Source organism: Podarcis vaucheri, assembly GCF_965113315.1.
Source record: "Podarcis vaucheri genome assembly, chromosome: 10".
In the NCBI taxonomy this organism is placed as follows: Eukaryota; Metazoa; Chordata; class Lepidosauria; order Squamata; family Lacertidae; genus Podarcis; species Podarcis vaucheri.
In genome coordinates this window covers 4,313,858-4,331,986 of record NC_138748.1, presented here as the reverse complement: position 1 = coordinate 4,331,986, position 18,129 = coordinate 4,313,858, and the positions used below count along the sequence as shown (strand labels likewise).

At 44.2% G+C, this 18,129-nt stretch overlaps 2 protein-coding genes across 3 annotated transcripts in view; one reads left to right on the top strand and one right to left on the bottom strand.

Annotated features, from left to right (window-relative positions):
• STK38L (serine/threonine kinase 38 like) overlaps positions 1-11,642 on the bottom strand; it is a 502,631-nt gene extending 490,989 nt beyond the window's left edge. The window contains exon 1 of the mRNA XM_082240133.1: positions 11,639-11,642. The gene's annotated coding sequence lies outside the window, so the exon portion shown is untranslated. The remainder of the gene's footprint in view (positions 1-11,638) is intronic.
• The window catches only part of GRM3 (glutamate metabotropic receptor 3), a 147,790-nt gene extending 130,415 nt beyond the window's left edge, over positions 1-17,375 (top strand). For both annotated transcript variants that reach the window (XM_082240112.1, XM_082240111.1), the window contains exons 4-6: positions 12,637-13,703; positions 14,721-14,895; positions 17,221-17,375. In XM_082240112.1, the coding sequence (XP_082096238.1) occupies positions 12,637-13,703; positions 14,721-14,895; positions 17,221-17,294 (1,316 nt within the window). In that variant the 3' untranslated portion in view covers positions 17,295-17,375. The remainder of the gene's footprint in view (positions 1-12,636; positions 13,704-14,720; positions 14,896-17,220) is intronic.
• The last annotated feature ends 754 nt before the right edge of the window (positions 17,376-18,129 follow it).

Here is an 18,129-nt window from a genome sequence, read left to right as displayed (position 1 = left end):
GGTTGACCACAAACTTGACATGAGCCAACAGTGTGACGCGGCAGCTAAAAAAGCCAATGCAATTCTGGGCTGCATCAATAGGAGTATAGCATCTAGATCAAGGGAAGTAATAGTGCCACTGTATTCTGCTCTGGTCAGACCACACCTGGAGTACTGTGTCCAGTTCTGGGCACCACAATTCAAGAAGGACACTGACAAACTGGAACGTGTCCAGAGGAGGGCAACCAAAATGGTCAAAGGCCTGGAAACGATGCCTTATGAGGAACGGCTAAGGGAGCTGGGCATGTTTAGCCTGGAGAAGAGGAGGTTAAGGGGTGATATGATAGCCATGTTCAAATATATAAAAGGATGTCACATAGAGGAGGGAGAAAGGTTGTTTTCTGCTGCTCCAAAGAAGCAGACACGGAGCAATGGATCCAAACTACAAGAAAGAAGATTCCACCTAAACATTAGGAAGAACTTCCTGACAGTAAGAGCTGTTCGACAGTGGAATTTGCTGCCAAGGAGTGTGGTGGAGTCTCCTACTTTGGAGGTCTTTAAACAGAGGCTTGACAACCATATGTCAGGAGTGCTCTGATGGCGTTTCCTGCTTGGCAGGGGGTTGGACTCGATGGCCCTTGTGGTCTCTTCCAACTCTATGATTCTATGATTCTATGTGAATACTAGCAAAAAGGATCACGATACAACAGGAGGTGGGGGAGAAACTCACTAGCCCTATTCAGGTATTATAGAAATGTGGAAATTTCTCGCATATGAGGACCAGCATATTAGCCTTACCCCCCCCCCCCCGCCTCTATCCTGTGCCCTTTGCCCTGTGCAAGTTGGTGAGTGAATGTCTGAAATGGGAAGCCTGCTTCTGCTTGTGGAGGTGTGATGTAGAGCTCTGGTTCTCCGGGGTTTCCAGGATCTTCATCATATGGAGAGACTCCACAAGTGCAGGTGTTTCCATCCCTCTCCAATAGGGGTGTACTTATTACCTCAGTGGAGTTTTCTATGGCCCCTGAATAGGGCAGCTGATCACAGTCCTTAGTATACAATGGGCCAGCTTGTATCACAATTAAGGAGAAGTTCACTAACCTATAATTGATGGGAATGTGACTGGAAGCTTGAAGGTCTCTCAGAAGGTAAATGGAAACCATGGCACCATAGCACCTTAAAAAAAATGCATGCGGTTGAATTTTTTAAACATCCATCATTCCCAGTACTTGCCACTGTGAATGTGAGCACTCGGTGAATTTTTCCACCCATGAAATAAGCATCTTAAATTCATTCTGCAGGATGGAAAACAAACTCTGCATCACAGATGAGTATTATTATTATCATTAAGTCTCCCATCGTGTTAGCAGCAGGGGCTTTAGGATCAGGGCCAGATGTTATGTGTACATGGTTTGCTGTTGAATAACTTTCCTTGGTGGGCAGCCAAATGAAGAAAAGTAAAAGTATCATCTCAAGTCATTTTATAGCATTTCCTCTCTTTTCAGGTTGGGTGTGTGTGTCATATTTGTGTCATGCAATGCAGTGGGAATGAAGTCTCTAGACTCTAGATAATTCATTGGACTGGAAATGGCCTCTGGACTTCTAGTTCAGATTTAGCTGTGTAACTCAGATTTAAGCAAAACTGAACTGAGACTAGTTCCAGAGGTGTGTGAAACCAGTTACCAAACCGTTATTCCAGCCTTCACCAACTTAGTGTCCCCCGGGTGTTTTGGGCTCCAGCTCCCTTCAACACCAGCCCTCATGGCCACTGGTGGCAATGGCCAAGGTTGCTGTCCAACAGCCGCTGTGGGCTCCAAGTTGGAGAACACGGCTTTACGGGCTTAAACTAGAACCAGTCACAGACTTATCAACCTGAATCAGGACCAAGCCCAAAGTGTTTAACAGCTCCATTACACACACTTTTGGAAATATGGTACTTTCACCTCAACGCCTCATTGAACTGTTTCCATGTGAACAGCTACTTGTTTTTTCAGACGAAATAAATAAAAAAATAAAAAAATTGTCCAGGGTCACCTTAGAAACCAACTAGGTTTGTTCTGAGTATAACTTTCATGCTACTGGACAATTTTTAATTTTTTTATTTATTTTGACTGTGTCAGGCCAGCACGGCTACCTACCTGAATCTTGTTTTTTCAGATTCTTGAGTGACTAAAGCAGCATTTAATTCTTTATGGTTCTGTGAGGAATCAGAGAGGAACATAATGAACTTGTCCTGTGCTCAGCCAGCTTCCATTCCTAAAAAGCATGCAGTACTAAACAGAAGCAAAGACTGAAAGAGGCAGTTAGAAGCAGCATATTTCACTGAGGGAACTTTGAAGTTCTTGGAACAGCATGCCACCTCTTGATCTTCACTTCCTCTGCTTTGAATATTCATGTTTTCTACAAATTCACTTGAGGAGAGCTGATCAAAATACAAATTTCTACCTCTCAGAATGGGGATTTCTGGAACCCAGTGGATGGATGGGTCTGGAGCCAAACAAGGGACTTCCACAAAGCAGGAAAGACAAGGCTGCTGAAAGGATGAAGCACTTGCTCCTACCATTTCTCCATCCTAATTCCCACTAAACACCTGGAGCAGGTTTGCTTTTGGTTTTAATGACATCCGGGCCCCGTTAAAAGTTGATATGTAGCTTGCCTCGTATTACAAGATAGTTCTTGGATCAAGGAATCTACACATTTCACAAAATGAATTCTGGTAGAATTCTGAACCATACACTTTCAAAGTGCTGTCTCACATTTAAAAAAAAAAAAACATTGCATGTAGAAAATTAGCAGATCAGAGCAAAATATTTACAGTAGCACTCTTGCTTGTGAGCTAGTTTGCTATATAAAAAGAGGTTTCCCTCTCACCCTTGGAGCCTGAAATAGTACAGACCACAAGCCGACTATGATGACAAACTACAGTGTGGGGTCCTTCTCTCCTTCCAGGGGCGTACCAAGGGGGGGGTGCTGTGGGTGCACTTCGCCCTGGGTGTCCCCACTGAGGGGGGTGACAAAATGGTGGGTGGCACTTACCGCGGGGCCTGCAGTGCGCCCGAGTCACACATCTCTCCTGGGAGCTATGCAGTGGCTTGAACGCCCATTGCCTCCCCCTCAGCTGTAGGGCGGCTGAGTGGGAGGAGGCAGGCAGACTCCAGAGGCCCCGCGGAGCGTCCTGCCCCAGCTCGCCCCGCCCCGCAGGCAGCTGGCCCCAGGCACCCGATCAGCTTGCTCCTCCCTCCCTCCCTCCCTCCCTCCCTTCTGACCTGGAGCTTGTCATGTTGCCAGGGTGGCACAGGGAGTAAGGAGTTTCATGGCTCCCACAATGCTAGCATCACTTGAAAAAGGGAGTTACAAGGAAGCAACACCAACAGAGGATCAAGCGATGCCATTTAACTGAACTGCAGTTCTATTTTTTTCAGGTGTCTTTGATAGCTGAACAATTATTCCAACTTTCAATTCATTGATCTAAAAGCAAGAAATCTCGGTGAATCACAGCTCCTAAAGCACAGTCTTTGTGTGCCTTCCCTGCTGCCCACTTTATTATTGCAATTACAAGCATCATTATGTCATCTTTTTGCTTCACTTTTTGTTTTGTATTGAGTGGAAAGATGATGAGATGCTGCAGATGAAAAGAGTATCTCACACAGCAGTTTATCTCCAGGGCACTTGGCCTAGGGCTGAACCCAACTGTGCTCTCAGCTATATGTTGACAAATGCATATGGCTAAGAGAAAAAGAGATGAGGCAGAAAATTTTAATGAATTTTAGGCTGGTGTTACTAATTTCCTTTTCAGAAGAACTTTGCAGGCTTTTTTCCACCTTCAGCCTCTCCATGGGTCGGTTCTCCTGCCTTTAAGCAAAGAAATAATACATCCACAGTCCTCTTCTGTTCCTGAACTGATTCAGTGGAGCAAAGTATTGGGAAGGGAAATAATGTGTCGCAGTGGTCCCTGACCTCTCTCTTCAAGGGCAGAAGGATTTGCAAATGGGAAGGAGGGTGTGCAACTTACATGCTCTAGACAGACGGTGTCGGTTGCATGATGTGTGCACCCCAAGATTGCCAGGTCTCAGAGGTTTACTTGCAGATTCAAGAGTTCAGCATCCCCCTCAGGGGCTCGGGGGGGGGGAGTACTAAAAAATCATAACTGGTGGCCACTGATAGCCCTGTTCTCCATGAATTTGTATGATCTGCTTTTAATGCCATCCAAATTGAACTAATTGCCATCATTGAACTCTGCTCTGGGTGAAAAAGGGCTTCCTTTGATCTGTCCTGAACCTTCCAACAGTCACCTTCATCGGATAGTTTTATGAGAGAGGGAGAAAAACTGTTCTCCATCCACTTTCTCCATGCCAGGCCTCATGTTATAGCCTTCTCTCATGTCACCTCTTGTTCACATGTTCTCTAAACTATAAAGGTCCCCAAACCTGCAACCTTTCCTCGTATCGATTATTGGCATTATTGATATTGATATTTAAACTCCAAGTCAACCAGCTGGAGCAAAGTAGAAAATAGTTCCTTAGCTGAGCAAACAGTGGCCAAGAATTAAGGAATTAAGAATTGTGATCAGCATCAGAACCAAGCTCACTCACAACTCCTTTCACATAGAAATCTAGGCATTATTTTCTAGCAACCTAATTGGGAAGTGAGGCTTTTCAGTTGTTTCTGTTATTAGCCTTCTGCGAGTTCTTTTTTAAAAAAATAGTATTTATTAAGGTTTTAAGTTTACAAAAAGGCAAAAGAAAACAGAAAAAACACCAAACAATAGCAAAACAACACATCACAATAAAAAACAGAAAAATAAGAACACTTAAAAACAACATTAAAAAGACAAATCGAGCCTTCCCATAACTTATCTTTCATTTGCTTGTTTCCCTGACCTCCTCACACCTCCCTTTTTTGTATTCAAAGTCAAATATCCATTTCAGCAAATCCTTTCCCTCTCTTCAAAATTCTTATCCTGAAAATTTATCTTGATCTTAATATAAGTTTACTTTCCCTCTTTTCACCAATTAACAGTCTATTTTTCTTAAATCTTTGATACATTTTGCTAAAATCACATAGATTCATTCCAACATCATTCTAACATTCATTAATTTTACAATGTTTCTGTAAATAGTCTTTAAATTTCTTCCAATCTTCCTCCACCGACTCTTCTCCCTGGTCTCGGATTCTGCCAGTCATTTCCGCCAGTTCCATATAGTCCATCACCTTCATCTGCCATTCTTCCAGGGTGGGTAGATCTTGTGTCTTCCTATACTTTGCACTGAGTATTCTTGCTGCTGTTGTGGCATACATAAAGAGAGTTCTGTCCTTCTTTGGCACCAATTGGCCGACCATGCCAGCCTTCTGCAAGTTCTTGTTGTTCTACTGCAAATTTCCCGATCAACTTTCTGCCCCTCCCTGCATTAGCAGACCCTATTTACATATTTATCTCTCAATGGATCTGAGGAAGAAGTTGAGAACAGCAGCATCTAGACAGATGGCCCTATCAGGTGGCTAAGAGATGCTGCTGTGAAATGGGAAATTATTCCTTCAGAGCTGGTCCCCCCCTCCCCTACGAAGTTCACAGGCTCACTAGGCAGAGAAGCAGATATCTCTTACGTCCCTGGCCTCTACAACTCGGGCTGTGTATCTATATTAAATGCAATGACAGATCAGACTGTTTTGAAGAATAAGGTAGATCTCCCCACATCTTTTTATAATTAATATTTTTTTTAAAAAAAGAGTTTCAGTTATAGAAAATAAAGTGATGAAAGAAAAAAGTGCAAAAAATTCATTAAGAAAGAGTATAGCATAGTATGTTAAATATAATCAGTTACATTTCCACACACTGTTATATAGATATATAAAAATATTATTGTCCTAATTCATGTATGATTATTAATAACCTACCATATTCTGAACAAACCATTCCAAATGTCAATATACTTGTCCAGAAAAAGTTTATAAGCAATCCGTTCCTCTGCTGCAAATGTTGTCCTGTCGTCAATTCACTGTTTGTCTTTATTCTTCCAGTTCATCAGGATCAGCCTCTTGACCACAGTTAGGGTGTGTAGAATCCATTTTTGTTGTCTCATTGTCAGCTTCCATACAATATATTCAGAATAATATATTCCTCTGAAATTTTTAACTTTTTCCCCTCAGTCATATTTAGTGAGTATGGGGCACTGTAAAAACATATGTATCAGAGGCATTATCCTTATTACATAGAATCATAGAATCATAGAGTTGGAAGAGACCACAAGGCCCATCGAGTCCAACCCCCTGTCAAACAGGAAACACCATCAGAGCACTGCTGACATATGGTTGTCAAGCCTCTGCTTAAAGACCTCCAAAGTAGGAGACTCCACCACACTCCTTGGCAGCAAATTCCACTGTCGAACAGCTCTTACTGTCAGGAAGTTCTTCCTAATGTTTAGGTGGAATCTTCTTTCTTGTAGTTTGGATCCATTGCTCCGTGTCCGCTTCTCTGGAGCAGCAGAAAACAACCTTTCTCCCTCCTCTATGGGACATCCTTTTATATATTTGAACATGGCTATCATATCCTCTTAACATCCTCTTCTCCAGGCTAAACGTGCCCAGCCCTCCTCTGGGCACCACAGTTCAAGAAGGACACTGACAAACTGGAACGTGTCCAGAGGAGGGCAACCAAAATGGTCAAAGGCCTGGAAACGATGCCTTATGAGGAACGGCTAAGGGAAGATGTTGTAGTTGCAGATATTGCAGATCTCCTCACATCTTGCTAAAATCACTTAGATGCCTCTGCCTGGATTCTGCACAGACTCAAGTCAAGAGGAAGTAGAACCTGGGAGCAATTCTTTAGACCATGTTGAGCTACAGTTATAGCCACGTCACACATGTTCACACATACAAGAAAGATGTTTAAATTGCAATGTGTGAATGCAACAAAAGTGTATATCAGATAAACAGCCATCAAGGAATATAGGTGCCACTCTAGGGGACTGTGGGTGCTTGGGCACCCACTGTCATATAATTATGGGGGCCAGGCACCCACAAGGCCAATGAGAAAAGCTGGCAGGCGGCTGTAGTGCTGCCTCCAAGAGAAAAGCAGTTCAGCTCCACCCTCTACAGCCAGCCAGTGAGGCACACTTTTCTGGGGGGCGCCTCCAAAAACGCAACACAACCTTGCGTGTGACATCTGGAACACTGTGTCCAATTCAGAGCACCATAATTTAAGAAGGATGTTGACAAGCTAGAACCTGTGCAGAGGGGGGCAGCCCAGATGATTATGGGTCTGGAAAACAAGCCTTATGAGGAGCAGTTGAAGGAGCTGGATATTCTTAGCCTGGGAAAGAGGCGACTGAGAGTGTGATGTCGCACATCCGCATCACAGTGGTGGGCACCCACAGTCTTGAGGGTGAGATGGTACCCCTGACAAGGAAACATGATTGGCCCCAGCTCCCTAGTGGGTATATGTCTGGTGGCAAACCTGGGCTTGCCTCTGTATAACACGGGGAAATGACCTTAAACTTAGTCCTTGCAGAAGAAGGCTCTGTTTTAGAAGGGGACAGGAAAAACAGAACTTAAAGGGTGGGGGTTACACTTCCTCCATCTCTCACCCTATTTCACTTGTGGGAGACGGTTGCAATTTTGGCTACCGAAGATAAAGAAGCAAACTGCTCAGAGCAGACCTACTCTCCAAATCCTTCCAAGACAGCTTGCAGTAAAAAGTACCACTTCACGAAATCCAGCTCCAGTTCCCAATGGTGCAATTTCCTTTCGTTTCGTTTCCTTTTAGTTACACGGCGTAGATGCAGCACTATTCTCTGGTGCCATCTGCAGGCTCCTTCGCTGTCTAGCAAGGGCAGCATTTTGAGCACACCTGTTTTCATTCCTACGAGTAGGAGGAGGAAGAGGAGGAGGAGAAGTACAAACTGACTTCTGTTTATCACTTGCTGCCCCTGGGGATTTCTTTACCTGCATGGCATTACCTTCCTTAATTTGCTAGAAGCTACCCAGAGTGACTGGGGCAAATCCAGTCAGATGGACAGTAGGTAAATTTAATAATAATAATAATAATAATAATAATAATAATAATAATAATAATAATAATAATTGTTTCCTATAAGAAAAGCCCTTCTAAAACAGACCAAACACCCATTTATTCCTGTATTCTATTTCCAGTCATGACCTACGAGTTGTTTTTGTGTTTCTCCCAAACAACTGTTATACCATCTCTGAACATGATGTTTTCATTCAGTAATCTCTGCACACAGCTGTTGATAGATCCATCCTTTAAGAAATTTAAAAGCCATCTCTGCCATCTAAGCCAGATGTGAAGAACTCTGGGATGGGATGCCCAGTCTGGCCCTCTCCACTTCACCCGCCTTGATTGGCTCCCTCGATGGGTGCTTTTACCCAGCTGGAATGCAGCCTTGGCCTCTGATCATGCCACTTGCTTGGCTGGACAGAAATATTTATTTATTGGTGGTTGTTTTTCTTTTTGTAAATCAAACAAAGAATAAAATACCATCAGGATTAAGGGGCTTTCTCAGGACAGTGGAAAGTGTGCTGTACCCTGGGGGTATAGTGTTGGTAGCAATGTTCTGTGCAAATTGGGCAGTCAAGGAGGGTTGTGGGGGGGAGTGATAAATGTCCCTAGTTTCACCTGATGAGAGTTGGGGGTTGGGGGATTACAGTAATGTCAAACAGTCTGCCATAACTATGCCTGGCCTTGTTTGGTGCTGCAGTCAAGCCACGCACATGCAGGGGACAATTTAGGCATTTCAGTCGGCAGGCATGATCTTTTGAGTTGAGGGGAGCGGGCCTGAGAAGTGGACACAGCCCCACACAAAAGAGACCATATGTGAACCTGGAATTTGCACATGCCAATTTGTGTGTCTCACTTCATTAATGGCTAACTTTTCCCTTTTTGGCAAGGATGAAAGAGTGTGGCTCACACCTGATTCCATCCTTTGAGTGGTGTCAGCTGCACTTGCTCACAAATTGTGAGTCTTTTTCCCAGCACACAAAGGATGTTACTGTGAAGGCAAAAGTCTGAACCAGCCTCATTCCTGAACCAGACTATGGATTTTCCTTTGAGCACAGTCAGAAGTGCGCAATGAAGGCGGAGTACACAGTGAAGGCAGAATGAAACAACAAGTTTTGTCAGATCATCAAGTTCTGTGGGCTGAACATTGCTAGCTGCTTTAACAAGGCTATAAATCAATCTTCACAGCAGAACTAGGTCCCTGCTATGAAGTATGGCTCTCTAAACACATTTGCAGGCCCATGTTCCATCCACTTCACAGAATTGTGCATCAGAGGAACTTTTTAAGGATCACACAGTGGTTTTCCAAAAGGCCCAGAGGTGGCGTGAGGCTGTGGGGGGGAGGGGGAATGGGCTTTTAATTTCCTTTGTAATTAGAATTTGATTGCTAGCATAAATTATCTTGCAATGCTTCCTTCCTTTTGTGCAAGGTATTTCCCACAGTGAATAACTTCAAATTAAATGACTCTTATCAACCCCAAGGCATCAGTGTTTAAAATCTCAGAGTAGGTTCCTTCAGTCTGGGAATTATAAATGAAACATAATTATGATTCTTAAAAAAAACACCTATGTTGAGTTTTGATTCCTTTCCCCCCATTTTAATTATATTGTCATAATTCCTCCCCCCGACACACCAAAAATAAAAAAGGAAATGCAAATTGGAATGGCAGCCAATGGAAATGAGATACAAAATTAAGATTAACTTTTCTTCAGTTCAGATTATTAGAGTTGCTGCAAATTGTACCCCTGACCTGACCCTTGTGCAGAGTAGAAATGAATTTGTTCTCCAAAGTTTCAAAACTTTACTTTAAAATAGCTACATATAAATATTATAAAGATACACAGTTACAATTTATGCTTAAACAAGCAAGCAATGCAGTCCCATCTTCTTTTTTAGTCCTTAATGCAGTTCAGTAAACTTTCCTCTCTCTGGTCCCAGAGAGAGATAATAAACTTGTTCATCATAACAGAACATCCCCTCCAACATTTCCTGCTGTCCTAAACCCTCAAACGGAAACATTCAACACCCAACCTTCCTTAGCATGTTTACTATAATTAAACTCCTAATGTAAACTTCTCTTTCTAGCATTTCAAATACAATATATTCAAGCACAGCATTTTATGCACATTAAGCATATATCTTTAACACTGCAGTGACAGACAGCTGAGCCAGACCAGAGCCTGGGGGTGCAGTGCCATAGAATTCCACCAGAGGGCTGGCACCTCTCTCTGATTGGCTGCCAAGAGTTAGTCAGAACGGGGTGGAGCCAGCACTTTGGGAGGGAGAATAAAAGGAGAGATAACCTGATAGTCTAACTAAGGGAAAGAGCAGGAGGGAGAGTTGCAGAGTTGGTTCTGGTCCGTGTGTGGAACATCCACTCTGAGGAGCAGAATATCCACAGCTAGAGAAAAGGTCTCTGAGCTTAGATACAAAGACCGAGTGTAGTATCTTGGGAGAGTATTCAGACAGGAGTAATGAGAAGGCTGAATTTGAACAAGGAGAAGTAGAGTCTGTGAGGATAAAGTCTCCTTGGATCTCATGTCAGTCAGGAGGGGAGGGATCTTCTAGACAGAGAAGCTCCCAGACCAGTTAAGAGGGGTGTGGGATCCCCTGAATCCCCTGGGGTGGAAGTACCTCAGGAGTGGCAGTGAGGAAAGGTTGGGAAACTGACGGAAAGTCCCCCCTTCTTTAGGAGCCAAAGTGTTAAGCTGAAACACCCACACAAACCACTAAGTGAAGGAACTGAAGTGAAATAACGGGAGAGAAGCTGAGCATTGACCATCTAGGCTGGAAACCTGTAACATCGAACTGAAAATAAGCAGCTGAAGTTGAAAAGAAGCTCCATGTTTACTACCTTGTTTAGAAGCCTGAAACACCGGCTAGATTTATTAAGAACTTCATCTCCCAACAAATCATTTGTTTTACCAACTTTACTCTGTATAATAAATATTTCTTTATTTCTTCTGCCTGAGTCTCCTACTATCAAAGTTTTACTTTCACACAAAAACCCAAAGTCTTCAAGACGATAAGGGTAAGAGAAACATTGGCTGTGCAAGTAACACTTGATGGATAATGTGTAAGGAAGTCTCTGGAAGTTCTAAAAACTCGGCAAGGATGATCTGTTTGTCTACAGTTGCTTAATCCAGATAGCAGGACTCAGTCTTGTGGCCAGACATCTTGCTGTAGAGAAAGGCTAAGGGACAATATATATATATTTAGGTGTATCCCTCAGAGATGTTAACAACATGTCTAAAAATGTTATCTGAAAATGTGACCAATTCCTCGAGACAATTTTGGCTGCAGCTTAGTGGCCAATGGGGGAAAGCTTGCTTCTGCCCATGACAGCCGTGTTCTTCGTGATCCATGCAAAATTCATTATTGCAAAACCTTGGGTGTGTTGAGTGTGAGGGTCTAAGGCAGAGAGAACAGCATACCTTCCCCAACTCAAAATTATGAGTTGAATGTGCAGAAAATGTAGTTTCTCAGGAAGCAACGGCGTAGCTGAGGCAACTGCTTCTGAATCATGCTCCAGAAATGAGTAACAATTCTCCATTCTGCTGTAAAAGTAGACATAATTGGGATCATGAGGCATGAACACCTCTCCCATCCCTTCCTGCTGCCCCAGCTGCCACACCCATGGGGTCCTCCGCTGCCTCTTCCCATCACCCCAAACTTCGTGGTTAGAGCAGCAATTATGGCAGCCATGGAGAGGCCTCTTTGCAAGGTCTCCATTCCTCTCTAGTACTCCAGAAGAAGCATCCTGTGCCTGAAAGACCTTGGGAGCATCCAGTTTGCCATAGGTGAGAACTCTTAATTGGAATGTCAGGCACCTGGAACTACACATCCCAGGGCTCCTTGCAGCCGTGATGCTACTGTAAGTATATGAGGCTGCATCACAGATGCAAATAGTCATCAGACCTGTAACATCCAGGATGTATGAAGGAGGCCTCAACCGTTTATTTTGAGGGCCGTCCTATTTTGAGGCACAACACTTTGATGTCCCCCAGCTTGTGGGGCTGGCGGTGGGGAGAAGCACGCTTCTCCCCGCCGCCAGCCTCCAAACCAGGTCGGGGGACAGTGGGATGGCGGCGTTCCGCCTCCCCACTGTCCCCCGAGCTTGTGGGGCTGGTGGCAGGGAGAAGCGTGCTTCTCCCCACCGCCAGCCTCCAAACCAGGTCGGGGAACCGAAGCCCGGGGTGCGCTGTGCAGCGTGCCCCCGGCTTCGAGATGCAGGCTGCTATCCGCAAGCCTAGGGAGCCTAACGGAAACTCCCGCGGGCTCCCAAGGCTTGCAGATAGCTTCCTGAAGCCTGGAGAGCGAGAGGGGTCGGTGCGCACTGACCCCTCTCGCTCTCCAGGCTTCAGCGAAAACCTGCATTCGCCCCATAGGACGCACACACATTTCCCCTTCATTTTTGGAGGGGGGAAAGTGCGTCCTATAGGGCGAAAAATACAGTAAAAAACGAACAACACCATAACTCTGTACAAATGATTAGAAGATTAGTTTATGCAAAATTATTTCTTTGCTGGTTTTAGGTTTGTTGAAGCTCTGTTGACAAAAAATGAAATTGATTGTTTATGCACGCTGAAAAGAAGGGCAAATGCATAGACTAGAAACATTGTTTTCTCTCTCTTATTTCTGGCAGCTCCATTCAGTTCTTCCAAATCTGCAGACAACACTGTTAAATTTGATATTTACGGTGATGGGATAGGCCGATACAATGTCTTCAATTTCCAGCACAATGGTGGTAAATATGCCTACTTAAAGATTGGCCAGTGGGCAGAAACTTTGACCCTCGATGTGGACTCCATCCATTGGTCCACAGATGTTGTTCCAACTGCCCAGTGCAGTGACCCCTGCCAACCTAATGAGATGAAGAACACGCAGCCAGGAGATGTCTGCTGTTGGATTTGTATTCCCTGTGAACCTTTCGAGTACCTTGCTGACGAATTCACCTGCTCAGATTGTGGACTTGGGCAATGGCCCTCTACGGATCTCACCAGCTGTTATGACTTACCGGAAGATTACATCAAGTGGGAAGATGCCTGGGCCATAGGGCCTGTGACTATCGCATGCCTGGGCTTTGTTTGTACTTTCCTAGTTGTGGGGGTCTTCATAAAGCACAACAACACTCCCTTGGTCAAAGCTTCAAGCCGTGAGCTTTGCTACATCCTCCTCTTTGGAGTCTTCCTCTCCTACAGCATGACCTTCTTCTTTATTGCCAAGCCCTCGCCAGCCATTTGCACCTTGCGCCGTCTGGGCCTGGGCACATCGTTTGCCACGTGCTATGCTGCCCTCCTGACGAAAACGAACTGCATTGCCAGAATATTCAATGGGGTGAAGAACGGGGCTCAGAGGCCTAAATTCATCAGCCCACGCTCTCAGGTCCTCATCTGCCTGAGCCTCATCATGGTGCAGATTGTGGTGGTGTCTGTGTGGCTGATTTTGGAGGCCCCGGGCACTCGTCGATACACCATCCCTGAGAAAAGGCAGACTGTCATATTGAAGTGCAATGTCAAGGATTCTAGTATGTTGATCTCCTTAATGTATGATGTGATCCTTGTAGTCTTATGCACTGTGTATGCCTTCAAAACAAGGAAGTGCCCAGAAAACTTCAATGAAGCCAAATTTATTGGCTTTACAATGTATACGACATGCATTATTTGGCTGGCCTTTCTGCCAATCTTTTATGTGACATCAAGTGACTACAGGGTAAGTTTCCACCATCATTTTAGCCAGATCCAGTGCAATATTAAATATTCTGCTCAGATTAACCAATGAAAGTCTGCTGTTTTTATGTGTAGTGGCTAGGGAGCAGTGTGTCATGGAACCGGAGAATCTCAGCCACTGCTTCTTAGAATACACAGGATGCTAATGCAGGATTGGGGCTTTGGGTTCAAGGAGAGGGGGGGGTGTTAACTTTTCTTCTCCATCAACTGTGGTCCAAATGAAAAATCACTCCACCACCCCAGTTTCCCTTCCAAGACAAACAGCAGCTTTGGGGGACAATTTTGTTGGGACTATGTTGGTGTAGGAAGAAAATGAAACCTGCAGTTCTGAACCTGATTGGGTTCCCTCACACTTGACATTTACACAACTTAAACACACTTAACATCACACAAAGTTTGGCACTTAGCATGAGAGTAAGGTCATTACATTTACCCAAGTAAATGCAGGAATCTTTTTGCCTAATGTGGGGCTCAAACCCATGACCATAAGATTAAGTGTCTCATGTTCTACCAATAGATCTGGATGTCATTTTTGTAGTGCTGGAGGGAAAGCATATATGAGGTGGTAGCTGGAAGTATAAGCACTTGGGTGAAAATTTGATCAATACTATTCAGCAGCAGCTTGGATCTGAACATTAATGGCTCAAGGACAAACAATTGTAAAAGTCTGCTGCTTGCAGGAAAATTTCAAGCAGGGTGTGAAGGCATTCAACTATTGTTGGAGATTGTTCATGCTGGACTACATGAACTCTTGATCAGATCCACTGGGACATATTTTTGGTCTTCTGCTCCTATGTTCCAAAAGGGATTGAGTTTGTCTTCCTGTATGTCTGCTCATCATGGCGGCAGTGTGAGTGCTGTTGCATTCCCACCCTGCTTGTGAGTTTCCTATAGGCATCCATTTGGCCGCAGGGTTCAAGGGGCCTCTGGTCTGATATTGTGTTTGTATTGGAAATTCAGAATTCATCCCTGCTGACCCTTCTGGTTTTTCTCCATGCAGGTTCAGACCACAACCATGTGCATCTCCGTAAGTCTCAGTGGCTTTGTTGTCTTGGGGTGTCTGTTTGCCCCCAAAGTGCATATTGTCCTCTTCCAGCCACAGAAGAATGTGGTCACGCACAGGCTGCACCTCAACAGGTTCAGCGTCAGCGGAACAGGAACCACTTATTCCCAAGGTAATTAAAGATCATGGCTGCTTCCTTCAGAGCCCCCCCCCCCCATTCTTGCTCTCCTAACTTCTCCATCACTTGGTGGGGTGGGGGGAGCAGGCAGAGACAAAAGTGGGCAGAGAAGCACGTGTGAATTCTACCTTTGTGCAGGAGGCAAGTTGCTATGTGCAAGGGCATATAACATGCCCCCCTCCCCTTCAACAAAGTAAGACACTTTATTTGAGGACATTTTCCAGCCAGGGCTGGACATGCCTGGAGGAACACATTTGGTCCCAGGGGGCTGCGATTTCTCAGTTGTGGTTTACAGTAATTGAATTTTGAAATAAACAGTGCCAAGGCAGGTGGGAAGTAGCAACTGTAACACCCAGTATTGAAATGGGTCTTTCAAATTTCAGCAGCACCCTGTGCAAGGCAAAAACTGCCCTGTCCGTTCTGCTCAGCTCACGGCATCCTAGTTGTGATGCCCTGCAGTGCCCCCTTTGCCCAGCACCCAGTCCGGAGGAAGCTGTTGCGCTGCTCTAAATCCGCCTCTGGTTGAAAGCAAGCAATAAAAAAGCATTGGTTTTATTTTTATTTTTAAAAACCCCAAGTTCCAGAAATGGAACAGACGCAACTAGGTTGTTTTTAAAAGACACTTATAAAGCAACCAGCTTGCTAAGAGCCACAGAAGAGGCAGGATTCCAAGGGGAGCTGGTCAGGCATACAGGATGGACGAAGCCCTTCACCTGCTGAATTTCTGCCTCCCATGCAGTTGTTAACAAACAGCACCGGAGAAACAACTGGTATATGGATGTGTGAGAAAATAAGGGTATTCCCTTTATATTTTCTTTCAACCCTTAAACACGCACACAAAACACATGCTCAAAGCCTGCATGATCCGGCTGGTAAGAGTCCTGGACACACAGTACAAGAATTCATTGAGTTCCTCTGGACAAGCGTCACCTTCCATTTATATCTATAAAAGCTAGGTGTGTGAGGTTTAATTGGTAGATCAGTCAACTGAACCAGTGGTAGTTTGATTGAACAATTGGTTTACTTAGTTGCAATACTTATTTCTCACTTTTTATCCCCGAGAGGCTTTAAAAGTGTCTTGCACAAGAAAAGCACGCACTAGTTCAATAACATGTTGCTTCTAAGGTGCCTAGCAGCTCCCTGGGGCAACATTTCCCTCCCTCATCCTTGGTCTTCCCCCTTCAGCGGCCATCTAGGTGAGGGAGTGGATCTGAGCAGCTGAATGGTGCTCAGGCCATGAGGGGGACAAATCCTGCCTTGCTTGCAGTTGCCAAGGGACAACTGACCAACTGGAACGTGTCCAGAGGAGGGCAACCCAAATGGTCAAAGGCCTGGAAACGATGCCTTATGAGGAACGGCTAAGGGAGCTGGGCATGTTTAGCCTGGAGAAGAGGAGGTTAAGGGGTGATATGATAGCCATGTTCAAATATATTAAAGGATGTCACCTAGAGGAGGGAGAAAGGTTGTTTTCTGCTGCTCCAGAGAAGCGGACACGGAGCAATGGACCCAAACTACAAGAAAGAAGATTCCACCTAAACATTAGGAAGAACTTCCTGACAGTAAGAGCTGTTCGACAGTGGAATTTGCTGCCAAGGAGTGTGGTGGAGTCTCCTACTTTGGAGGTCTTTAAGCAGAGGCTTGACAACCATATGTCAGGAGTGCTCTGATGGTGTTTCCTGCTTGGCAGGGGGTTGGACTCGATGGCCCTTGTGGTCTCTTCCAACTCTATGATTCTATGATTCTAACTCTCCCTGATGTCTTCTGAGGCCAGAGACTGGAGGTGAGCACCTGAACTCACCCAGCCCAAGACGGGGGCAAATCTTCCTTTGACTGGGCTCTAATAAATTGAAAGCAACTGATTACTGGATTACTGGTAAGAGGCATTACATAAGCCAGAGGATTTTGAAAGTGCTGAGACTTATTTGCTAGAAATCTCTAGCCACTGCAATTCTCAGGATTCCATACTTCTGTGGTATTTTTGAAACTGGCCTACATTTATTATTTTCTATTTTATTTATTTAATTAATTTATATACCGCCCTATACCCGAAGGTCTCAGGGCAGTTCACAGAACAAAATAAGAATATAAAACCACAAAATATATAATCAAAATGAAAGAAACAACCCAATAACCCCCCCCCAAAAAAAACCCCACATTTTAAATAGGATGCCCTACTATTATGCAGTCCTAATGGCTCTTTCTGTATTATCATCTGTCTGGTGTTAAGGCATTTAGTTCTCCTCTTCATCATTTCAAGAGCAAGGAAATTGCACTTGTATTAAGAACTCTCTGTAGCTCCTGGCAATGTTTCTCTTTCAGCCTCTGCCAATGTGTATGTGCCAACCGTCTGCAATGGAAGAGAAGTTGTGGATTCCACCACCTCATCTCTGTGATCATACAGCTGGCGCTGCCATTCCTAGACAGCTGGGAAGAATTGCACATTTCTTGTGGACTCTGGAAAAAGAACAATTTTTTTAAAAAAAAAAAGACTAGCTTTTTTTCTAGAAACAGTGTAATAAATTATTTTTGAGGACTGTACAGTATATAGTGATGTTCTTTTTAGAACAAATTTAGAGCCTTCTGTGATTAACTGTTCTAAGGGATGTTGCTGTGCCACCATGTTGACTCCGCAGTGAGCGGAAGGTCGGCTGCCATGTTTGGTGGCTATCTTTCTAATGAGACTTTTGTAATTCCTTGTTGTAATTTACTTAGACCGCATTTCTATGTTGTATATTATGGTTACATTCTGTGCAGCAAATGGTTTTCACAGCTGTATTAATTAATGTAAAGTTGTCAATAATAAAACCTGAAAAGCTTTTCAGCATAATTGCCCTTTTCCCCGCTAAGAGGTTACTAAATTTCTTCCCCAGCAGGTGTAATGATAAATCTGCCTTAACAGAGCAGTTATTTTATACTGGTTTTATTTATTATTTTATTTCAGAATTTATAAATTGTTCTACATTCAGAGGATAACAGTTTTACTAACCAGCTGACAAAGCTCTTTGTGGATTCTTCGGGTCTGGTCTACATATTATCAAGGCTGGCCTTTATTGTATGGGTGAGGTATCCCATTTCAGGTGACAGTTTTGAGGGTTGCAAATGTCAATCATTTATTTTTAACCACTAGGACAGGTGCTGAGATTAAAGGACCCCTTCATTTGGCTCTTTCAATCTTTTGGCACCAAAATATCTTGAGCCATTATATCTGCAGGTTATGGTCACCAGGGG